Raw genomic sequence first — 24,953 nt, 5'->3', positions numbered from 1 at the left:
GGATGAGCGATTAACTGCTTTAATAAGGGCTGGCACCGCCGTTAGCACCGATTTGGTAAAACATTAGAGCGGGCGGGTTACAGAGTAACGGCCGGGTCGGCGGCACGGGGCACCGGGTGCCACCGGCGATGTCCCCGCGGACGCGGCACTGCGATGGGGACAGGGACGAGCAGCGGCGCGGTGTCCCCAGCTTGGTGGTGGCCGGTGACAGCGGGGTGGTGACCACCTCCCTCGGCGTCCCCGTCGCACGTGTCCTGGTGCTGTGGGTACGAAGTCGGCTCCAAAGGTCGCTGGGGCATTAAGCATTAACTGCACCCGTGGGCGCGGTGGCGGCACCCCAAGGCCCCGGGGCTGAGCCAGGGGCTACAGCTCGTTCTGCAGCACCTTGGGGGGGGCCGGGCGCCCCGCTTTGCCCCCTGCTGGAGGGGCACAGGGCCCCTTCTCGCCGTGGCACAGCAGCTCCCGCAGCGCCGAGGGGCCTCGTCGGTGCGCCCCGTAGAGCTGCTCCTCGCCCTGCTCACCCACGAAGCTGTGGCACATCTTGGCCAGCCTGCAAGGAGCGGACAGTGTCAGGGTGCGGTGTGGCACTTGTCACCCCCCCGCCAGCCCCGCGCCCCTCACCTGCTGGGCCACGGGCCCCCCATCATCGTCACGCTCAGGGGCTGCTGGCTCTGCAGCCCCGGCCCCGTCAGCCGCTTCTCCCCGTTCAGCTCCTGCACGCCGTAGCTGTGGGGGGGACACACGGGGTTGGGGGTCTGTACCTGCTGTGGTGGGTGGCCCTGGGGTGCAGGAGCACCCCGTGGCACTTGGAGGGGGCAGGACGCCACTCACAGCTCCCAGCTCTGCGAGCAGCTCCTCTCCAGCACCTCCACGTAGTCGGACTCGCGCAGCGCCTTCCTGCCCAGCTTCGCCTCCGCCTTGCTCAGCTGCTCCTCCAGCTGGGGCAGAAATGGGGCAGAAAGCGGCCGGTGATGGCAGCCACCCCTGTGACCCCCCGCTCCCACGTTCCTCCCCCTTTTCCCTCCTTCAGCAGCAGCCAAAAGCGCTGGGTGAGGTGCCAGGCATGGCTGTCCCAGCGTGGTTTCGGGGTGCCCCCCGTCCCCGGTGCCCACCTGGAAGGCGATGGCGTAGCAGGCGTCGCAGCGCAGGGACTCGGGCATGTGGGGCGAGTGCAGCTCCTCGGCGCTCAGCTGGGGCGCGGGGACAGAGCGGGACAAGGATGGGGACGGGGGGTCCTGGCACCCATCCCCGGCCCCTGGCCCCGCCACCAGGCTCAGGGCCATGCACGCCGCCAGCACGGGTCGCATCCTGCCGCCGTGGGGCCTGGAGGGGTGGCGAGTGATGCCGAAAGTGCAGTGGTGGAGACGCAGGCGTTATAAACCCCCGGGGTGCTGATGCGCGGCCGGTGCACCTGCATCCGGCCGACGTGCCCCGCGACACCCGCCCGGCCGTGCTGCCATCTGTCTGTCCATCCCCGGGGCTGCCGAGGGGGAGCTCTGCATGGGTTATCCCCAACATCTGCCCTCTCTTTTTTTTGTTTTTTGGTTTACTTCAGTCCTGCGATGCCTGCGCCTGTCCTTGTCTCCCCCAAATCCTTCCCAAAACTCTCCAGGGCTGAGGATTTGGGGTCCCACCCCTGGACATGGAAATTCATCCCTGCTGCTGCTCCAGGACTGTGGGATCCACAGCCTCTGCCCCGCTGCTCAAAACGTCCCCAAAATGGGACACGTGGGCCCCCCGCACCCCCTTTACAGACGACACGGACATGGGAATGCAGGGTTAATGCTGGCTCAGCACTTTTATTGCTGTTTTAAGGAGTCCATGCCATAGCCGGGGTGCCCCTGGCCATCGCCCCGCCGCGCAGCCCTCGGGATGGGACCGGGGGACAGGGGGAGGCGGGGGCCATGCACCTGGTCCCTTTGCCAGCCGTGGCCGTGCTCCCTTGAATGACTTCAGAACCCAACCAGGGATGCCAGGTGCTGGTAAAACACCATCTGCCCCCCCGTTCCTTTTAGGAGCCGGTCAGGTCCATCACCGGCTCAGCCACAAACATAGGTGCCCTCCAGCTGCAGGTGGGACGATGCTGGCTGGCACCGCAGCCGGGGCTCACATGGGGGGCAGCGGCCCCTGCTCGGGGCCGGCAGGGCTGGCGCGGGCGGGGGGCTGGCCGGGGCCGGGGCTGGCCCGCATCCCCGTGGGGATGTAGTACAGGCTCTCCAGGTACCCGCAGTCGGGCCCCGCAGCAGCGGGTGGCCCCTCACCCTTGGGATCGGGGCTGAAGGTCCCGGGGAAGCCCCCGGGGTTTTCGGCAGCCGGCAGCTGGCCCTGCAGGTCGGGGTGCGCCGGGGAAGGGATGGCGGGCGGCGCGGGTGCTGGCAGCCCCGGGAAGCTGCTGTAGGGCACGTAGGGCACGCTGTAGAGCAAGGGGTTGAAGGGAGCTTGGTAGAGCCCAGCATGCGATGCCACGGGCACCGGTGGGATGAGCACCTCCACGTACTGCCCCGTCTCGGGGTCGTAGAGCATTTTCAGCTGGGGCTGCCGCGGCGGCTCCATGTAGTAGCATTTGCCGCTGTCGGGATCGACGAGCATCTTGCGTTGCGCGGCCGGATGGGGATTGAACAGCCGCGTGGGGCTCGGTGCACTCTTGTTGCTTGGCGAGGAGCCCTCGGTCCTCCGGGGAGCGTCCTCCAGGCAAGGCTGCGGCTGGCCTGGGGGCTGCGGCACTGCAGCGGCCACAGTCTCGGGGGGCCGGGGCCGGGTGGGCTCGGGGAGGGGTTTGCTCCACAGGGATTCCCCACCAGGCAGGGAGGACACACCGGTCCCCAGTGGAGCACTGGCCAGGCTGGTGACTGACAGGGACCCAAAGGAAGAGCTGGCCACGTAGGAGACTGATGGGTACCCAAGGGAAGCAGGGACTGGGTTGGTGGCCGAGGGGGTCCCAAAGGATGAGCTGGCTGGTTTGGGGACAGAGGGGGTCGCAAAGGGTGCGCTGGGTAGGTTGGGGGCCAAGGGGGTCCCAAAGGTTGAGTTGGCCAGCCTTGGGACTGAAGCGGTCCCAAAGGATGCAGTGGCTGGATTGGGGACCAAGGGGGTCATAAAGGATGCGCTCACTGGGTAGGGGATCAAAGGAGTCCCAAAAGATGTGTTGGTCAGGTTGGGGACCGAGGGAGTGCCAAAGGACATGCTGGAGGCTGGCGGGAAGCCAAAAGGTGAGTTGGTTGCATTGGGGACCAAAGGAGTCCCAAAGGATGTGCTGGCCAAGGTGGGGACTGCAGCGGTCCCAAAGGATGCAGTGGCTGGATTGGTGATCAAGGGGGTCCCAAAGGATGTGCTGGTTGAGTGGGGGACCGAGGGGGTCCCAAAGGATGCAGTGGCTGGATTGGGGACCAAGGGGGTCCCAAACGATACAGTGGCTGGATTTGGGACTGAGGGGGTCCCAAATGATGCAGTGGGTAGATTAGGAACCGAGGGGGTCCCAAATGATGCAGTGGGTGGATTAGGAACCGAGGGGGTCCCAAATGATGCAGTGGGTGGATTGGGGACCATGGGGGTCCCAAATGATGCAGTGGGTGGATTGGGGACAGAAGGGGTCCCAAAGGACACACTGGCTGGATGGGGAGCTGAGGGAGCCCCAAAGGATGCGGTGGCCGGGTTGGGAGCCGAGGGCAGCTTTGGCACTGGGGAGGATTTGGGGGCTTTCACGGGAATTGTCAAGTAGTTGGTGTTCTCCACTGGGGCGGCGGTAAGGTGAGGCTCGCTGGCTCCCGGCCACTTCGTTACGTGCTCCCAGCTCTCCCTCCGGTCTGGTGGCCTGGTGGGGAGTGGCCCAGTGGGGACAGAGGGACCGTTGCCGGCCTCCCTCGCTCGAATTGGGACAGCGGGGCCGGTGCCATCTGCAGCACCATGGCTCCCCGCCAAGGCCAGCCAGCCGCCCGGCTCGCTGGTGGGTGGCTTTACCGCACTTCTCACCGCTGGTTTCATGGCACGGGCGTCCTGGCCATCCCCTGGGCCGTCCTTGCCACCATGATGCTGGTCCCCTGTGGCACCATCCCCTGCAGTGACGCCATGACTGTGTTCCTCCTCTCCCTCTGTGGGGCTCGGTGGTGGTGGGAGGACAAGGGTCTTCTCCGTCCGCAGCACCGCGCCGCTCCGAGCCGGAGAGCCCTCCCCAGCCACCGGCGGGGGCCGTGGGCCAACCAGGACGTGGAGGTGGGTCTCCACGTGTGCGTCCCCCCCGCTCACCGCGCGCGGTGGCACCCTGAGCTCGCTCCGCTGGCGACACGCAGGGGATGCAGCAGGGCTGAGCTGGGGACCCTCGGTGGCAGCCACCTCTCTCCGCGTGGACTGGACTTTCGTGATGTGCACGGGCGAGCCCCGCGTGGGGCGGGTGCCGGTGACTGTCGCCGTCCCCTCAGCATGTGCTGCCTCCATCTCTCGGCCACCAGCTGTCCCCAGTTCCCTGTCCGCTGGCGGCATGAGGCTCGGTGCTGGCTCACGGCGGCAGACTGAGGTGCAGTGGATGACAAGTGGGGATGGCGGCGTGGGCTCCCCGGTGCTTTCCCCGACGGGGCAAGGGGCTCGGGGGCCACGGGTGGTGCCAAAGCAGAGGCTGTAGCTGCTCTTCAGCAGCTTGCGCACGTCCCGCGGCTGCGGGATTTGCACCTTGCCTTTGTTCCCCGGCTCAGCAGGGGTGGCCGCAGGGGTGCTGGGGCTCGGTGGCTCTCGGGGTGCTGGCGGTGGCTTCTCCTCCCACCGGCTCTGCGGCACCAGCTTCACCTCCTGCGCTCGGGATGTGAAGACGTCCCGGGGTGGCACATCAGGAAACGCCAAGCTTTTGGGCTCAAATGGGACTACTTCGGGCCTGCTGGGGCGGATGGCTCGCTGCTTCAAGCTGGGCCATGGCTTCTGCACTTTCTCAAATTTAGGGGTGATGTCCAGCGCCTTCCTGTCCCCAGCGTAGCCTTCGAACAAGGCGCGCGCTCGCCGGTAGCGGGTCCTCTCCGTCGTGTGCTCCTCGGCAGGCAGGCGCTGGCACTGCATCACCTCCTGGTACTTCATCCTCTCGTTGAGCTCGTTGAAGGTCGTCTTCAGCTTGCAGACATTCTCCCTTGTTGCCTCACTCAGCACGACCCCCTTGGCTGGCCGGGTGGTGCTGGCAGTCCCCAGCCTCTCGCAGCCCCGAGGACACCGCATGTCCTCGGCGGAGATGCTGCAGTCGGACTTGGAGAGCGAGCTGGACTTGCCCTCCAGGCCATCCCCGAGCAGGTCGGTGCCGACTGAGGACAGCCCTGAGGAGGTCGAGCTGCCCCTCAGCGATTTCTGCTCCATCTTATTAATCCACTGCTCATACTGCATTTTCTTGGCTAGGACATTTTTCACCAGGCTGGAGGCCATCCGGGTCTTGCTGGAGGCGTCGTCCAGGGAGGCCGTCTTCATGAACTGCTTGTAGTTGAACCTGAAGTCCTCACCAACGGCTCTGCCCTTGCCTGGGGGCTCCTTTCTGGTGGGGGGCAGCGGCTGGGGGGCTGAGGCATCCCCCCACAGGAAGAACCCCGTCTCCTTCCTCTCCTTCCTCTTGAGCTGGATCTGCCGTTTGGGGACGGTCCTCTTCTTGCCGTGCCCCTTCTTGGCGTCACTGCTCTCTAGCTCCACATCCACGCACTCAAACAGCTCCTTCCCTGTCAGGCCAAGCAGCTCGGCACCCCGGGGCTCCCCGCACGCTGCCCACCGCCGTCCTCCACCACCGTCCTCTGACAGCGAGTTGGAGAGGCTGGAGGAGGTGTGGGAGCTGCACATGTCCAGCCGGGTGCCGGGAAGGCCTGAGAGGCTTCGGAAGGACCTGGCCGTCAGCGCTCGCACCTCACCGTCGGCCTCGTCCGAGTCGCTGGCCCCGCCGCTCCGCCTGGCCCGCCGCCCCTCGCCGAGCATCGTCCCCGGTGCCGCCGCGCCCGGCCGGTCCCCAAAGGCAGCGGCGGGCGGCCGGTCCCCGCGGAGGGGACCCATCCTGCCCCCGCGCCCTGGCGCCGAGCTATTCTTAGCGGTGACGGACAGCTGAGCCTGCCGGGCGCGCTCCAGCCGCGGGCTGGGGACAGGGCCGTGCGGCGGGGGGCCCTGAGGGGGACCCCGGGGCGGTGTGGCGGTGTGGCGGCCCGCGTCCTCCTCTTCCAGGAACTCCAGGCAGTCCTTGAAGGTGTCTGTCGTCTCCGAGCATAGCGCCGAGTGGTAGGAGGAGACGGAGGAGTCGGACATGCTCTTGGGGAGGTCGTCGCGGGGCAGGACGGACAGGCGGCCGTCCTCCTCCCAGACAGACCGACGTCCTTCAATGATGCCTTCGGGGCCGGGCAGCTCGGCAGGGCGGCCGGCGTCCCTCTTGCCGCGGGGGATCATGGTGGGGACTGCCCCGGTGCTGCCGCCGTAGGGAGCAGGCTCGACCTTCTGCTCTGCTCGCCGCGGCGCCTGGCTCCTCAATCACATGCGTGCAGCAGGCGCCAGCATGGGGGAGGCGATGCCAAGTGTCGGGCGGCGTGCAAATGCCACGGCCACCCCCAGCTTAGGGGTCTGCGGTAGGGACGGTGCCACCGCGACCCCGCAGCCGTGAGCCCACCGGGGACCCGCAGACCCCGCCGGGGCCATGCTGGGTGCTCCTCTCCCTCGGTGGCACACCGGGTGGCTGAGGCCCTGCGTCGTGGCTCCGTCCCCATCCCCTGCGTGCCCACGGGGATGCTGTGTCCCCATCTGGGGGGGGACACAAAGCCTGTCCCCAGGTGGTGCCACCCCCCCGCACCCCCAGCATCCCCCAAGCGACGAGCAAGCAGCCAGGAGGGATGGCAAGGCGCAAAGTCAAACCAGGCACCGAGCGGAGGAGGACGGTGTCGGTCGCCTCTTTCGGGGGGCGCGCGCGCGGATCTCGTTGTGCCCGGCCTGGTCTGGCCGCCCCCGCCGGGGTCAGCCGCGGCTTTTTGGGGATTTCTGAAGGAAGCGGCGGCAGCAGGTGCGTGGCGGCGCTGCCAGCCTCCAGCAACCTGATGCCCGGGTTCATGTGGGGACTAAATTTAAACCTTGGCAAGCGAAGGGCGACCACGAAGCCCAGCCCGGCGCTTAACCCGCCCCTGCCCGGTCGCTGGGCTGGGACCGGGACACGCTCCCCGTGAGGCGCTCGGGCCCGACCCCTGTCCCCGTCCCCCTCGGCCCGGCGGTGCCGCCCCAGCGCCCGCCGCCATCTCCCGCACCCCCGCGGCAAATGGCGGCCGCCGGCCCCGTCTCCTAGCAACGCCCCCCCCACCCCGTCAGGCAGGCCCAGAAAGGCCGAAAGCCTCCATTTCCAGGAAAAATGCAGCTCCTCGCCCCGGCCCGCCGGGATCCCCGCAGAGTTCAGGAGTTAATTGGAAGCGGCCTGGCCCTGGAAGCCAGCTCTGGTGAAGGACAGCAGCACCGAGGGGATTTTCTGCTCTCCCCCTTGGCAAGGCCCCAGTGCTCCGCACCCAGCACCGGTGCTTGCCCCCGATGGCATTTTGGGGAGCCAAACGCCCCCAGCACTCGGAGTTCCCTCTAACACCCTGGCCCATGGTTTTGAATAAAGAACATTTTATTGATTTTTGAAGTATTTTTTTTTTTACTTTTCACTCTTATTTTCCACTTATCCCTGGCCTCCTTCCCACCCCGGAGAAGCCTCGCAGCGTTCCCGTTACCCACAGGTGGTCCCCCCAAAATGGCACCTCTAGCTCCACAGGGCCAGCGCGGCGCCCATAGCCCCTGCACATTCAGCCTCCCCGCCTACATCGCGTTACAGTCCCGGCAGGAATGATACCAAACCTGGAATGAAGTCCAACCGCTTTAATAGAGTTGACATACGTTCTACAAACTATTTAATATATAAAAAGCAACATGAGAATTTTGCTTTTTATACGCACGCATATCAAGTGCTCAGAATTGGGATATTCCAGAATTAAGGCTGCCTGTCAGACTGCCAGCCCCCTTTCCCACCTGGAATAACACACTTTTGCCCTTGCAGACTCACACAAAACATGGTTCACCACAACCCCCAAAATGCTGTGCTTCTTCTGGCTGACGAACTCTGCTCAGCAGCTCCAAGGCCCCCTCAGCGGTTCCCAACAGGGAACAATACCAACCTAGCTGTGCTATTTTAAATACTCACATTTTTTTTTTTTTAAATACCCCCATTCAATCACAGCCCTATTGCTGTAGCTGCACTGAGCTAATCACATGCAGGACATGCATCTCACCTGCAGGAGCCTCAAGTCTCAAAACCTGAGACAAGCAACCATGCTCTTGTCTAGATCACAGAAAAAACATCTTTTCCTGCAAAACGGGGATGGTTTTTTTGCACCTACATCCCCAGTTGCCTCATCCTCAGCACCAGCAGCCCACTGGCACATGCCTGCACCCTAACACCCCAGCACTAGGGGTCCACAGTCTAACCTTTAAACGCAGTATTAATTCTGTCATTTCTCGAATTTCTGAGCACTTGATTTCCTAGGTTTAAGTGAAGGCCAGTTGTGGTGCTCTGCCCTATGCGTTACCAGTTTTAGGAACAGAGCAACAGCAGCTTGTTCAGTGTTTTGTAGAGACGTGCACGTGAGTGCAGCCTCTACTACATACAGCATGTCCCCACCCCACAATCCCTGTATTTCTGGGGTAGGGTATTTATGAGGATAGTTCATTCCATGTGTTTTATAGGTAACTAGCACATCAAGTTAAGAACAGACATGCTGGCCCCTGCTATGCTATAAAGAGGAATTTCTGGTGCAGCTACAGAAGCAGGGTGGGCTGAAGCTGCCCTGTGCAGAGCTTTGGCCTGCCTGCACAGCTTCTGGTGGAGCCAGCAGAACCAAGTCAAGGCCAGCTGTTGCACAGGACCCTGTGGGTGCCCATTTTCCTTCCCTCTCACTGGCAAGAACACAACATGAACCTCCAGAAGCAGGTTGGTCCACATGGATTAGTTCTACCCTTGGCCAGGTAAACTACCAGAAAAACTGGCTCAAGAGCTCAGTGATGCTCAACGGGAATAATAGTGTTCTCTGCTGCTTCCGAGTACAACCATCCTTAACTTGCCTTTAAAGGTTTCATAAAGGAGGATCAAGAAAAAACAGACACTACTACATGGATCTTTTTCTTTGCAATACTAGTCTCTACAGTGGAACATTCATAACTGCTCAAGAGTAAAAATATGCTACATCAAAACTGTACCAGAAAAAGCAGGACCCCTGTAACAGCTGGAGAAGAGTTTGCAGATAAAAATCAGAGTTATACAGCCAGCTTAAAAATATGCCACTGGAAACGTATGAGAAAATAAATAAGGTTGTCCTTTCTCTGCAGTTTGGCAGATGCTGGAATCGATACATTTCACAGGCTCTCATCTTCCTGTTCAGCGTTGCAGTTCTGCTCTCAGCTTGTCGTGTCACCAAGGAGGAGAAGGGGCAGACCCCCCCCAGCCAGACAAGCGCTCGGTCAAGTCCCTTTGACAGTAAGGAGAGCTGGGAGCACGTCAAAATGCTTACCTGAAGCAGGTACTCGACACTTTGGAGTTAAGCGCTGAATACTGGACTTGAACAGGACATATGCTGCCTTTCATCTAAATTCCCATTACAAACGACTGCAGAGGCAAGGACATCCACTTGATAGCAGTATGAAAAGGCTAGTGCACTGAGTACTGCGAACTACACGGTTGGTATGACCGGGTGAATTGCAGGTCCATAGAAAATACAGAAAGCATAAGACATTTGTCTGCTCTCCTGGGAAGTATATACTGTTTGGATGGCAGACAAACTACCGATGAGACACATTCCAAACTCAGAGCATTTCCCAGGGAATTACTTTACAAAGTGCCACTGGTCCTTGGAACCAAATATAGTGTACAGTATATTAAAGCAAACACTTGCTCTACAGCTTGTGTTGGCCCATCTCTGCACTATATGAAGGAATCGCATATTCACTCTTTGCAATAGACTCCTTCCGTTTTTATACAAAGGAAAATAAAAACATAATTTAAAACAGCAATAAATAAAAACTACAGAATGTGTGTGTCCTGGTCAGCCCCCTTTGTGCATTCCAATCAGACTGGAGAGCTTCTCACAGTGCTCAAGTTTCAATGATTCTGCTTTCTGTTTTAACCGCTCGTCTCTGTATAGCTTGGCCAAATTCGACAAATCAGACTCTGAAAGATGAAAAAAATACACATTAGGATGAAGCTATGGGAATGCTTCAAGTAACTTTTTCAATGCTTTGTTATCCTCGTGTTTTTTTTTTAGTTCACCTTATTCCAATAAAACTGTGCATGTTATAGGAGCTTTCTTTGAACAGAGGCCGTCAGGTTTAACCAGGCTAGCTGCTTAAGAAAACTTTCCATAGTTGCTTGAAAATTCAGAGTTATAATAAACCAAAGACTCTACCAATACACCAGCTGGGCAATAACTAAAACCCAAAATAAGACTATTACTGTCTACAAAGAAAAACAAACTATAAAAATATAGCTTAGAAGTCACATAAGATTGAAAGTTTTGTTAATGACCAAGTGATTAAATATATATGCATTCTTAAAAGCAAGCTAACTGTGCATATTTAAACTAACTATGTGTGTGTTAGTAAGATACCATTTGGTCTGCTAAACAGCCACTGTCTTAGTCAACACAAGCATTTACAACCTAATTACACCTCATCTCCTTGTGCACTGATCCTCACTGATGTTTCAGCAGGCACAGACCAATGGAGAGTTCACTCTGCACCTGCCAGCAGTAAAGTGACAAGCCAGAAGGAAAGAGAACCTCGTGACTACTTTTCTTATTGCTTTCTTAAGGCTGTACGTCAGCTGCCTGCAGCTAAGCAGGAGTTACAAGATGTACATCCCTGCCCACGTAACTGAGAAATGCAATTCTTCTGACAAACCCGTTCTGCAAGAGTCCCAAATATCCAAACAGACACTTTAAAGTATAGATGGTTCTTGTTGTTTGTTTTTTGTTTTTTTTTTGTTTTGATGTTGCACTTGTCAGAATTCAAACTCCGTCTGCCAAGAGTTTGGCCCAGAAGGCAATGTGAATTCTTTTCTTTCTTTCTTTTTTTTTTTTTTTTGAATTGATTACAGGAAGGTGAACAGCTAGATAAAAGGCTTGTTAATGAAAGGGCACAGGGGCTTTCAAACAACACAATCTTGAATGTACTTTGCATACATTTCCCCTTCTTCTCGAAAGCAACATGTAACTGAAATAATCCCATTGTTTGAATAATCTCCCCCCAGCAACTCAGGGAAGCATCTTTTGCTGATTAGTTAAGGAAGTCTTAATATAGCTTTCTCCCTGAAGAATAATTTAGATCCAAGATTAGATGCACCTATGAGAATAGCAGTAATTTATTTCTGAAAAGGTCAAAATTTCCCTAAGCACAGGCTACCTGATGACATTCAATTTTTCAAAGAGCTTTTGTACATCTTACAAGTCCCTCATTTTACAAAATCATTCAGTAGGGAAAGGACTTCTCAATAGGGCCTTTCATGCCTTACGTGCTCTGTCCCTACCCCACTGAAATTTAAAGCCATAGGAGCTCCATCTATATAAGCCTTCATCTATTTATTGAAAAGCTTTATAAACCGACAGGCACAAACACCTTAATTTTAGGTCAGGAATCAATCTTCAGTTTTTCTAAGTGAAACACCGCTCAAGCAGAGTGCAGATGTGCTGGGCACAGAGCCTAGACGACCCTTCAGCAGAACCAGACCTGGGTAATCGTTTCCAAGTCCCTGGAGTTCTGCAGCGAAGACTCTTAGTGTTGTTTGACTCTTTTGCCCAAATTGTCCACTTGGGCACAATTATTTACTACCAATGTTTGCGCTTTGACAGTAGCCATTCTGTCATGTAAGTTTCTTGTGTTTTTCAGTCTTTTACACTGTTGTTCCTTCAACCTTTGTTGACAGAAGTTATTCTCTTTAAGGAACTCCTAAAATATGTACGCAGCTATGCATTTTCTCTGTTTTTAGTTGCGTACTTGTTATTCTCTGATTCAGAGCTCTTTGCAGTCCTACTTCACAACCGTGCTACTACAGCTGAACAATCATCTGTAAAAACCTGAGACTTGCCTTTCGTACTTAACCGTACCAGAGGATGTCAGAACACCAAAACCCACAGCGTAAGCACCTTTCACACGCCATTCTGCTGTGAAGGGACCAGCTGAGGAACATACTTATGTACCAGTTACCTTTCAAGTTTTTGTTAAGGTAGCTGGACCCCAGACAGCACTTTTCAAAACATAAAAATCAAGGTCTTTAAATTAAACTGTTCATATAACGTGTGTTCCATTTTGCTGGTGCTAAAGAGAAGTGTACCTTCAGAAAATAGAACAAACATACTATTAATAGACATTCAACTGACAAAGAACCCAACCACAAAGTTAAGCACTTACACATGAATCAATTGACCACAATTATGAAACAACAGCTGATTAACAACTCTCCCAAGGTCTCCAGACAACTTTTCACCAGAACCATACCTTGTATTCAAAATTATCATCTAAAAAAATGAGTTAGTCAAAAAATTATTTTTACAAACTCAGCTGTAGGAAAGTTAGCACAGTCTCAGTTGTGCTCAATGCCTGCTCTGACTGGCCTAGATGGTAATCATTCTGAAAACTATTTTTTTTCCTTTAAATTACAGTGGTCTCCTCAGGATAGCGCTAATTGTGGACACTGTAAGTGTATTTGCAGGTGTGTGACTAATACACAGACTATAAAAAAGTCTAAGTGTAAGAAGTTCTAGAGGAGGTTGCCTTGCAGACATTACTTGGCATTCAGTGCTGGATTACCTCCCTCACTCCGTCAGTCCCTCTGCAAACCCTGTTGCCCATTTCAGTGCACAGAAAGGTCATCAAGGTCTACGTGAAACAGACAATACAATGATTTTTAGTTGCACTAGGTTAACTATAAGGAGTTTTCCTCTAAGGGGGAAAAAAAAAAATCTATTCTTATGGCAAGCCTACACATGAAGCCTACATTTATGTTTATTAACAGACACATTGTACCTAGAGGCTGGTACTACCAGCCATAGATGTTCAGAGATAAGTCAAGCAAACCAAAAATTAAGGGATCACTTGGCATTTTCAGGGTTTCACATTATGGGTTCTTTTATTTATTTATTTCAACTTCAGATTCTACGTCTGTGCACTTCTCTTTAAAAGCACGATTAGTAATTTTAATTTAAAATAAGAAAATTGTCTCTGGATGAAAAGACTGACTGAGAACTGACATGGGAAAAATCATTTAGAATGCTTACATTCTTGCATTCTCCCTCTCTGCATTCAATTCTTGTCTTTAAAAGACAGTCTTGACTATGGTGAAAAACACGATCTCAAACTCATCTAAAGATAGAATATGCAAATAAGTGCATGAAATAATCGCAGAAGCACTCTTTGAAAACTGATACCAGTTAACACTGAGATTTTCAAAAGCTATAGCCTGTCTTCCTGATGAAGGTTTGAAGAAAGAGTTAGATGATCTTGTGGAGCTAGTCACAGCAAAACTGATTCCGCCTCAGCAAAGGAAACTCTGATTAGGTGATGCCTCAAGGTCTCTTCTAGACCTAACAAACTGTCACAGCTAAATAAATGTGCTGGACGATAGTGTTTAAAACATCACTAAGAGGTAGTCAAGCACAAAGACTGAGTGGAAAAAAAGTCTCAAATGGTGGAATCAACTTTCCACTTCTCTCTCAATCACCTACAATGAACTCTGACAGCCCCTCAAGAATAACAAATTCAGAGTTAAGAACAGATGTGAGAAACACCACTGCAAATTTGAGAAATTATATGCAATGGAAAATGAGGCTAAAATGGCAGTGCTTTGTGAACCGCAGCCGTCATACAACTGTACATGGGGTGTAGGCACGCACTTGTAACAAATATAACTTACTTTGCTGTTTCTCCTTCCAGCAGCTGGTCTGAATATAGTCTATGTAATCTTTTTCAACGGTTTTCTCTAGCTCTTGAAGTTCCGCTCCTTGATAATTCTTCTCAAAGTTTTTATCAACATAGTAAGGCACCTGCAAGTTCTCTGTTTCTCTGCTAATAACATGGCCTATGGACCTGTGAAAACATCATGGAGAAAAAACATTTTTCAGCAGTTCAGACAAAGAAACAGAGAGAAATTTCTTGCAATTAACATTTCCAGAACAGTCTTTACAACTTCTCAGTCACTTCCTGCAGGACTATAGCTCCCTCAGCCATCCAATAAGGAAATTACAAGCCTCAGGCACAGCAAGCTTTTCACTACAAATAAGATTCACTGAAAAAAACAAAAAGCAACACAGTGAAAATATATAATACTTAGTTCTTTGTAGATATCTCTGATTCAGAGCTGAAAGCCCCTTCCAAATACCATGTTTGTTCTCAACAGCTCAGTAAAGATACTTCCAAAGCTTAAGTGCAAATTTTATCTTTAAACAGAAGCTCCACACCCTTTCTTCTGTTTACTGTTAACTTCTGGCAAGCTAAGTCCAGAAATCCATTGGAAACTATGGCAAATATAAAGACTATAGCAAAGTCATATGGACCAGTATTGTTTAGGGCATGGTGCACTTGGATTTAGGTTTTCCTGATTTCCGGATCCATCAGTAGAAATAAGAATTAGCAGGGGGGATTCTAGTTACCTTTTCCTTTAGTGTTTTATAATCACCAGTAAGCTAGGTAGTATGTGAAGCACCCCATAGGTAGAGTAAGCCACTGTGGCACAGACGCAAGGCTAAACTATTCTCTTCTACTGAGTTTTTACTTGAGCAAAGATATCCAGGCACTTTCTCAAATCACTGCCCAGAGAAAGAGGCAGGCAGCCAAAACGTGAAGGTTACACTCTACCCAATGGAATTCAGTTTGCCCCTTCCATTTCCCGGGCTCCTCTTTTCCTTCTTTCTGTGTCTCAGACATGTACGCTCTCCTTATATAAACACTTTCTTTCAGAGCTGTTAGTTTTTTAAAGATATGATTTAGAGAAACAGCATCTGTAACTGTATACCAGGCTCAGGCCTGACTATCTCAAATCAACAGGAAAGGGGGAGGCAGTGAGGAAAGCCAGAGAGATTAGCTGCTCTGGGGGCAGTGTGGGAGGTTTCACACAGGACTGGCAGATAGCAAAAACGCTCTCGGGAAAGAAAAAAACAACTACAACAAAAAAACACAAACAGAAGAACTAAGCCACCAACCATCTTGTTCCCATGCTAGGTCTACATACTGACATCTTGTGGTAACGAACAGTAAAGGGCCTTGGGACCAATTAAAACTACACTGACAAGCATATGGGCCTAGATGTAAACAGTTTTGCTCCTAAAAGGGAGCAAGGAGAGTTTGTAGAGCACTCTGCTACTGCTGTGTTTAGCAGTCGCCAACCTATGGGGTGTTGAAATCTGCCGACTCCCATTCTTATCTCTGTAAGAGCCAGGGCAGTTGACTGAACTGGTCTGGAGAGCTTCCTTCCTAGCAGTGTTGGATGCTGAGAGGAATAAATGGGTTTTTCTCTTCCCCACAAACTCAGATTACTGCAGGCCTGGCATTCATTGTTTCCACATCTGACCAGTTTAGTTTGCGTTCTGCAATGTGGGGATCCTGCTTCTTTATAGACACTAAACCAGGGCATTTCAAAGCCCTAATGATTTGTGAACTTGACAAATTTTCCAGGGGAATTTAGGTTCCAGAGCAGATTTGGATTTATAGTGCCAACTGCAGGCTTGATTTCCTAATTGCTTTACATGGGAACGTCGGAGGCAGCCCACAGACCCTCTAGGGCTGATCAGTACTGTAGCTAAGCTACACCCACATTCCTACTACTGTATCATTGTGCAAAAGCATTTCACACCAGTTGGGTAAGCGTGCTGGCTCGGCGCCTCTATTTGTTCGGCACACAGCGCAGTACAGCTCACCATCATCTACTTCACAGCAATAGCGTTTAGGAGAACTTAACAGAGACTGGTGGTATTTCCTTATTTACAAATTGATAACAGTTTCTAGAAAGAGCGGAAGAGAACAGTAACAAGCATTCTTCTATCAAGCCCAACTTCTATCTACCTCCTTTATCTCAAACTCCAACGACCGGAACGAATTGTTTTCAAGTGACTTACGATTTGTAGAAGAGGCTGTAGGGTGGGTTAGTCGCCATCAGCTGAGTTATAACTGACACTATTATTATTATGAAAACTGGCATCAACTGAATAAATGCAGAATATGAGTTCTGAAAGGAACAACAATAAGTTGACAAGTAAAGATATATACAGAAAATGATGCCCATTCACAGAAATCAGGTTATCATAAAACAACAACACATTAAATGTAAACTTAGGAAAAAAAAAAGATGAGTACTTTCAAATGTTGACAAGGAAGACATTTTAAATAACCTTTATTAATGCTCTCTTCAAGCTCCTTAAAGCCATTTTCTTCCAATTACATTTTCAGAGCATTGCCTTCATCTACAGCTCCCTCCCCAAGGCAGTAGATGCCCACAACGCTGTCTGCCAGTGACCAGCTGACAATCCAAACCAAAGGAGCACTGCGATTCCCATTTCTGCCTAGGCATCTTCTGAAGTTTACAACATGTATTCTACAAATCTCAATCTCTGTCCAAACACTGGACAAAGCCACTTAAAAGTAAAGGATGAAGAGACCACATGTAGTGTAACTTGAGGCAGAATGCAAGCATTTGCTATTTTATTTGTTTGAATTAATTTAGTAGAGCAAAAGAGTGAAAGAAGTCCTGAAGATCAAAGAATTCTGCTAGGCAGAGACCAAACACAGATCTTTACTCCTGCTCTTCATTTGATTTTTAAACTGCCTTTTTGTAATTAGGAGCAGAACATTATATATAGTTGTTAAGGCTCTGCTCTCTGCCCTGGGATAGCAACAATACCTGATGTAGCAGTTGGTGGGATTCATTTGCCCTAGCTTAGCTGTCTACAGGCTGTGCAAGTTTTTTTTCAAAGCCTGTCTATAAAAGACTCAATGGGAGAAAAATCGTCTTTCTTAGAGAATGATCTTGTTTGGTTAATGGACTGGCTCTGAAGGAAGATTTTTCCAAGATGGGCAGTGTGAGTGTATAGGTGCCTGTGCTAACAGCACATGATACCTGGTGGCTCATCTAGTTTCAGTTGGTATATACGTATCCCAGACCCATTCTGCTCTGGACTGGAAAAAGCCTGTGCAGCACCTGGGATGAAACTGCATGCTAATTTACTGAAGGACTAAATATGCCACGAGGACAAGCCAGGACTTTTTTATCAGATATCAGTCCACATTTGGACTGATCATTGTTAGATTACCAAGCCCTCAGAGCTTGCAAAAACCAAGCATCAGTGAAATACCTGGATGCAGAAATTCCAAAGCCTGCGATCCTACCAAAATAATTTTTTTAACACTGCTTTAAAAACAGAGCAACAACAATATGGTTACTTTTCAAGTCATCCATTTTGGCTGCAGCACTTAAGGATAAGCATTGAGCATTTAAGGATGGGAAAGTCTCAACAGGCTTCAGATGTATACGTGAACCCCTCACCCTGGTGAAATGTTTAAGCCCAAGAGATCCGTTCTCCTGGCTACCTGTGGCCTGTTTTCTTCCTCCTCTTGCTCCTGTGTCCATGCTCTTTCACGGTGCCTCCGTGGATAATAGTGTGCATCTCTGGCTACATTTGAAAACATATGGATATTTCCTGTTAAAAGAAGCCAAAAGAGTCATGGTTTCAACTGGCTGCTGGTGTTTACCTGTACTTCTGTTTCTGGTTGATTATTCAGGCTTATATTACACAGACTGAGTAGCAGTTTTGAGACCTCAGATTGAATGTCAAAGTAATACGTTATTCCAAAAAGAGCATACCAGAGAAATTGTGAAACTCACCCCTGCTCCATCCTAATTTACAAAAATTAAGAAAAATGGAGAATTATTTTTATATAAAATTGTACCTCATACTTTATTTTTTTTATATTCACTTGCAAGGCTGCAGTTTACGTTGCATCTCCAGACTTTAAGCAGAAAAATTAATTTGCTTCAGCAGATTCAGGCCTTGAACTATGGCTTCGGATAATTACCAAATCTGCTTTTCTACAGCCAGTTCTATTTTCTCTTTCATCAAGCTATTATAAAATCATTAAGTGAAACTGTTCGTGTCAAGAGAGATTCATAAAATAGCTTTTTGAGGAAAAAAGTACAATTCAGGATTTCCTTTCTTGCACACTGACTTATTCTTTCCTCACTTTAGAATTTTTAAAAATCGCATATGATGTTTTGATTAGAAGCTTGAACTCTGACTGTAACACCATGAAAGTATCTAAATAATAGCTGAGCTCCCCTCTTTTGAGATTCAAAATATCTTTGTAATAAAGAATTGAAATGTATGGCCATACGACAACAGGCATGCCAAGCTATTTTTAAGCCTTGGGAAATCAAATGACAAATTATTTTACACACTTATACTGTCTTTTATCTGAATTTCTCAAAGAATTGTGCAAGAAATTGGGGAAGTGACCTTTGTTGTTGTGTCAAAACACCTGTTTTGTTGGTCATTCAAAGATGTAACACCGCACAATGCTAACAAAATAAAAGAGGGCTTGAAGAAGAAAAATTTTTCTTGAAAAAGAAAGCTTCTATCAGTTAATGTTGCTCAGGCAACGTTTTATCAAGCTCCAAAAGAATGGAAATGAGTGTGGGAATGAGGAGTGGCTTTTACAGGGTAGCTAGAAAAACAATTCCCCAATCCAAAGTTTCTCACAGAATTTTTGCCCCCAGTTTCTTTCCTTCCATGCGCATTTATTTTTTATGAGAAGGAAGTTCGACTTGTAGCCCCTACTCATTATAATTACAACACTGTCTCTTTTAGGTTTGTAAGCTGACAAGGCATAAATCCGCCCTTAATCTACGTGAATGAGTTTTGTCTAATACCAACATTTCTGAATTAGATTTCCAAAAACCCTGGTGATAGCAAGGTGCCAAAAAAAAAAACAAAAAACAACCAACAGCAAAGACTGCAGCTTAACACAAACTTCAGTTCACATGCACAAACCCCACTCAACATTATGACAGCATGAAAAATTTTCTCTTTATATTACCTATCTGCTTGCACTCTTACTGTTGGCTCTCTTCCTAAGTAGAAGCCATGGATTTTGCCGTTTTGGAAAACCACTGAATTGATACTCCATAAATAAAAACCTCACTTTCAGGTTATGAAAACGTACATGAATTTAGATCCAAGCAAGTCTTTTTTTGAGGAAATTTTTGTTTATTACTGAGAGCTATTACTATGAAATCATGTTTATTCTCATATTCTTCGCTGTTTGGATAAAAACTCCCCTACACTTCTTCAGGTCACTCTACCTATTAGATAACTGCCGTGCCCAGTACCAAGTTTCTTCCTGCGGCTCCTCAGTTTTCTATCCTTAACTCCAAGCTTTCCCACTGCCTACAGCTATGTAGCAGTCACATTCCACAAGGGACAACGTCTCACCTGTGGCCAAAGCAAAAGGCATGCGCAGGTGCCATCTCCTGCAAAGTTGGAGGGAATTATGCCAGACTGAGCTCAGCACACTTTACAAACTTAATGATCAAATTCTGAAAGTGATCCGAGATCCTCTTAGCTATGAGATGCTACCACACAGACCACTGTAATGAGTAGCTTGTAAGTCATTACCTGTACCTGTTGCTTAAGGCTGCAGTAACTGACTTGTATGTTACTTTATGCTACGCCTTGGAAGTGTGATACAGCAAGCAAAAGCACTAGAGCAATTCATCAAAGACCGGTGATAGTGGCAACAAGATGCTTGAGCTCACCACAGCTTTCAGATTTACTTTTAAACCTAACCTGTATTCCACTGAGCTTGCAACATCTTCCCATTTTCAGTACAAACACAAAAGCCAAGGCTGGACTAAGACGAGCACAAAGCTGCTGCAGGTTCAGGCTCTACTATTCTGCATTTCAAGCAACAGCCAGCTCTCACTGGCAGGCATCGCCTTCTAAGCTAAGAAGCTTTAATTTCTTTAACTTGGCGAGGTGCTGAGAGCCAGACAAACTCCTTACATTTTCCTAGTTACAAGGACACTAAGACCGCAATGCCAGGAGCTGCTGCTGTGCTGTAACGCAGGAACATGTCTTGAGGACAACGCCACCAAAGATGCCTCTGATCCCTTCCCACTCACACCTTATTTTGCCTCCCAAACCATTGCTGCCTTCAGTCAATGGGGGGAAGAACAACAAAAAGAAGAGTCTTCAGCTAGTGCTGGTACTAAAATTTTGCCCAACCGAGTATCAAACAACCTAAACCCTTGCCAAATTAAAATGTCCTGACCCCTAACTAGTGCTGCCAGAAGTCCTCACAAAGGCTGGCATGTCAGGAACATGCCCCAGCAGAAACAGCCGTTACCCTCTCTCTTCTAGCAGCACTCTGGGACAGCAAAGCTGAGCTTTGAGCTTTTTTAGGGACCAAATTTACTACAACTTTAAGTTTAAACAGTGCGTTAGGGGAACTTTTCCACACATAAGGAGTTAGGAAGAGGGAAAAAAAAAAAAAGTAAATCCGAACAGGTTTTTGCTCTTCTCCAAGTATAATTTAGCTACCTGAGCAATACAAAGAGCTGAACTTCCTTTATGGTCTAGTGTCAGTTTATTATGTTTCAGAAAGAGTGCAGATGGATACCAACCTGTAGGAAAGTGCCCGCCAAAAAACACATTGAATATTTCTTCTGGTGTAATATCTGCTTCAAATTCTGTGTAGTAGTTATAGTGCCTGGCCTGGCCAGTGCTGACATGCTCTTGGTCAGTTCCAAATTCATCGTATCGCAATCGTTTTTCAGGGTTGCTGAGAACTGCAAAAGCATTGCCTATTGCTGGAACGAATGAAAAGAAGTATTACAACACAGCACCTCCAGGTGTGGGACTTCCCCAAGCAGATTAACAAAATACCCAAACAGGCATAAAAAAATTGTGCTTGGCCAGAGACTGATTTACTTTTGAAAGAACTACCTTTGTATAAGTAGCGTTACAACACCAACATTACCTGTGATGGAACCTAATTCCTGCTACCACTGACACCAGGAGAAAGACAAAAATGTTGAAGTGTATGGAGAGAGTTGAAGTATTTGGAAAACTGAGATGTGAGAGACCACCTCTGTCAAGAGATTGAGGGAGAACTTTTTAATCAGGTCAAACTAAGTATTAACACAGATGTGCACCTCCATCCATGAAACACAGTTAACACAAAGTTAAGAACTGCAGAACGTAATTAAAATGCAGACCCATATTCCAAGCTTTTTGTCAGCAGAGATGTTTGTGAAGCTGTACCTGCATATTTATTCACAGTGCACGTCAAACCACCTGGAAGTAGCTTGTTTGGTTCATCATCTTCCTTGGTCTTTGATAGAAAACGGCTGTATATGAGTTTATACCGAAATACAACCCTAACACAAAAAAAATAAAGAAAACTTCAAGAATTCCTTATTCTAATATGCAGCAAATGACAGCCTAGTTTCCTTAGCACTGACTTCCAGTGCTAGTTTTGTGTAAGGCTGCAGCACAGTGAGAATGCGGAAGATGATACGAGTTTAGATGGTAACATTGCTGATGCAGGCTTAGACTGCACCAATGTTGAAAAGCCCAAACACATAATAACGGACTTAGAATCACAGCATCATTACAGTTGGAAGAGGCCTCCAAGATCATCTGGTCCAACCATCCCCCTCCTACCAATGTCACCCACTAAACCAACCTTTCCTTGAACGCTCCCAGGGACGGTGACTCCACCACCTCCGTGGGCAACCTGTTCCAGTGCCTGACTGCTCTTTGGAGTACTCTTAGATTTTATATATTAGCATGTGTTTTTTGAAGTTCTAACTAAGACTCTGAGGAGTTACTGATTACACAACACGTTCTATATCATAACCAGTACAGTTCCAGAGCGTTACTCTGACCCTTCAGTGCTATCTAGGAACGAGACCTGCAACGCCTTTACCTCTGATCTGTATTTTGAAGGTCCTGTTAGAGGCAAGGCTTGCTGAGCAGCTGCAGGTGTACAGGTTTATGGGTATCTGCCTACAGAAGTGACAAGCGATGCAGGCCCACGAGATGCCTGTACGTACGGCGCAGAGCTGAGGCACCGCTCCGTGGCCCTGCAGGCCGGGCCCGCCGCCCCTCACGCACCTTTGAAGGCCTCGGTGGCGCCGGGAGCGCGGTTCTTGTCCGGGTGGAATTTCAGGGCCAGCTTGCGGTAGGCTTTCTTCAGGTCCTCCTCGCTGGCATCTCTCTCCACTCCCAGGATCTCGTAGTAGTTGCGGCAGCTCTTTATTCTGGAGGGGGGGGGGCACACAAGGCGGCCGTCACGGGACAACTCCCCTCAGGACAGCGCACGGACCGGGACGGGGCCCCCACCGGCGGCCCCCCCCACACCCACCCCGGCTCCCCCCGGCCGCGCTCACCGCCGCACGCCATCCAGCTGCTCCGCCGTGTAGGTCATGGCGGGCCCGGGGCAACCCGCGCCCCCGCTCCCTCACCGCCCGCCGCCCCGGCCCCACCGCGCCGCCATCTTGTGCGCCCGGCAGGCGGCGGCGGCGGCTCCGCGGGGGGTTCTGGGTACGGCAGGCCCGCCGCCCCGCCGCCGCCCGCGGACTACACTACCCAGCGGGCACCGCGCGGGGCGGAGGGAGGGGTGGGCGGGGCGAGCGAGGGGAGGCGGTGACGTTCTAAGGAGGCTCACTGACGTCATAGGGCGCTTCCTAGGGGGGGCTGTGACCTTATAGGGGGCTTCCTTAGGAGGCGGTGACCTCGTAGGGAGGTTCCTGGGGAAGGCAGTGACGTCACAGGGGGCTTCCTGGGGAGGCAGTGGCCTTATGGAGCCGTGACCTCATAGTGGGTGTTCTTGGGGAGGCAGTGACCTCATAGGGCTGTGACCTCACAGGGGGCTTCTTTAGGGAGACAGTGGTCTCATGGGGCTACAGCCTCATAGGGGGCCTCCTGGGGGAGGCAGCGACCTCATGGTGCAGTGACCTCACAGGGGCTTCCTGGGGCAGACGGTGACTTCATAGGGATGCGACCTCACAGGGGGCTTCCTGGGGAAGGCTGGGGAGGTGGAGGCTGGGGGTCTGCAGCTGGGGGGGCCAGGCTTGGTAATACGGCAGCTACCTCCCCCCAGGCCTTGTGGCCCCACTTGAGTGGCACCTTATGAGGGCTGGGGGCTAAAAACCTCCTCTTTGTCCTCCCACTGAGAGAGGGAAGGGTGGCAGGCACTGGAGATGCTTGTGAGGTCCTGCTTGTTCGTGGCATGCAGCTGCATTTGTTTTTGGAAGGCACCTTGAGGGCTCCTTGGGGCTGTGGAGGCTCACGTGGGCTGGGCCTTGCTGCCTGGAGCCCCATGTCAGGCCATGGGGACCCACCTCGAGATGTGGTGAGGGTGCAAGGAGCCTGGAGAAACCCTACTTTGGGCCTTCTGACCAAATCCTGTACCTGCAGCATGGGCTGGAAGGTTTGTCTGCCTGGGGTTAGGCACTGCCAATGCTGCTCATCTTCTTTCCTCCCATGGGCCAATTAAAGCTGGGCTAATGAGCTGTGGGAGAGGCGTTATGGGGTGCTGTGGCTGCTGGCGGTGTCTCCTACCAGTGTGATTTGCAGAAGCAGTGCTTAGCAGGGGACCTCCTTCCCTTTGAGTGGCAGCACCTGGCTGCAGGGGGTCGTATCACTTCTGCTGCGTATTTTAACTCATTTTTTCTTTTGAGCAGCACCAGAGCTTTGTTCTGCTTTGGTTTGGATGTGCTTCATTTCCAGAGTGGAACAGGTTCAGGTTTTCTGTCAAGGCCCTACAGAGGCTGTGGGAAGAAGGACAATGAATTGAGAGGAAGGAAAACTAAACCAGGGATGAGCTCCTGTGGGATGGCCTTTCGGACCTCAGTGTAGCTTGTCAGGAGGAAGGGAGATGAGTTAAAGCTTGGCACTTACTGAAGTGTTTCATATTGCAGGTGCTTACAGGCTGCCTCTAAGCTGTGCTCCTGAGACGTGAAACCTGCTCGTGAGTCCCTGCACACCGGGTCGCAGCTCTGAGATCTGGAGCTACTTGGATCCACCGAGCTGGGTGTCGTGACCTGGGCTCTTTTGCTTAAGCAAACTCACTGCCCTGGTGGGGGTAGGGTGAGCACTGTCATGTTTTACTTCTTGGAAATTTTACTGGAAAAAAAAACTTTAATAAAAAAAAAAATGCTTATCGAACTACCTGGTGTGTATGTTAAAAATAGAAATTGTGTTGGATCTTAACACGAGTTGTGAAACATCGTGTTTATTATGCTGAACACTTGGTTGCATGCTGTGAAGCACAGCTACCTTTAGCACTGCATGCTCCAGTAAGCATCTCGTAACCATCCCATAAAATTAAATCAAGCTAAATTACATGTTTCATTGGACTGTGCAGGGGAATATGTGCAGTTGATACCTATTTTGAGTGCTTGGCTAAATCTTTTTTCCTTGACTTCACAATTTACCTTCAGGGTTGATAGCTTTTGATGCTTGTGCTAGGAGAAATCAGTATCTCAGTGTTCTGCTGCTGGGTAAATGAGGTGCTCCAAGGTCTCTGACTCTGGAACTGGTGGAGCTTGCAAGCAGGAGTCACAGTGGAGAGGCAGAGGCAAAGGTAGTTGCAGAGTTCGTGCTTTAGTGCATTATGCTGCTGAGTAAGGCAGCTGAGACCTCCAGAACTACCCAACAGAGCATTGTTTCCCTTGCGGTTGCATGGAAGCTGGGTATTGATGTCTCTATCATCCTCTGTAGCTCAGCTGATAAAAATGTGATTTGCTGTAGGTGACTGGCAGCTGGGTCTGAGCCAGTGTGGGCAGTGACCCAGCCGGTTCCTGGTGCGAGCTGCTGTGCTCGTGGGGGAACATCTCCTTGCCCTAGTGACTGGGGGATGCGTTGGTGGTGCGTGGTGCTGCGGTAGGGTGGGAGCTGTGCGTCTGC

The 24,953-nt window shown here is 51.0% G+C and overlaps 3 protein-coding genes across 3 annotated transcripts; all 3 read right to left on the bottom strand.

The window, feature by feature from the left end:
• Nucleotides 1-3: 3 nt before the first annotated feature.
• MZB1 (marginal zone B and B1 cell specific protein) lies at nt 4-1,417 on the bottom strand. Its single transcript, XM_080555323.1, has 4 exons — nt 1,113-1,417; nt 832-938; nt 622-726; nt 4-550 (listed from the first exon to the last, which is right to left on the bottom strand). Exons 1-4 carry the CDS (start codon nt 1,305-1,307, stop codon nt 364-366), a joined length of 594 nt encoding a protein of 197 aa, XP_080411449.1. The 5' UTR covers nt 1,308-1,417; the 3' UTR covers nt 4-363.
• Nucleotides 1,418-1,772: 355 nt separating this feature from the next.
• On the bottom strand, nt 1,773-7,568 carry PROB1 (proline rich basic protein 1). The gene has a single exon (XM_080555285.1). It carries the CDS (start codon nt 6,385-6,387, stop codon nt 2,107-2,109), a length of 4,281 nt encoding a protein of 1,426 aa, XP_080411411.1. The 5' UTR covers nt 6,388-7,568; the 3' UTR covers nt 1,773-2,106.
• A 250-nt stretch (nt 7,569-7,818) lies between these two features.
• On the bottom strand, nt 7,819-22,588 carry DNAJC18 (DnaJ heat shock protein family (Hsp40) member C18). The gene is made up of 7 exons (XM_080555320.1): nt 22,433-22,588; nt 22,158-22,303; nt 20,663-20,848; nt 17,575-17,684; nt 16,107-16,216; nt 13,910-14,082; nt 7,819-10,174 (listed from the first exon to the last, which is right to left on the bottom strand). Exons 1-7 carry the CDS (start codon nt 22,468-22,470, stop codon nt 10,050-10,052), a joined length of 888 nt encoding a protein of 295 aa, XP_080411446.1. The 5' UTR covers nt 22,471-22,588; the 3' UTR covers nt 7,819-10,049.
• Nucleotides 22,589-24,953: the final 2,365 nt, after the last annotated feature.

This window comes from Anser brachyrhynchus, assembly GCF_964034855.1.
Source record: "Anser brachyrhynchus genome assembly, chromosome: 14".
Taxonomy (NCBI): Eukaryota; Metazoa; Chordata; class Aves; order Anseriformes; family Anatidae; genus Anser; species Anser brachyrhynchus.
Note: the sequence above shows the minus strand (reverse complement) of the source record. Positions and strands in the feature narration are given on the sequence as shown.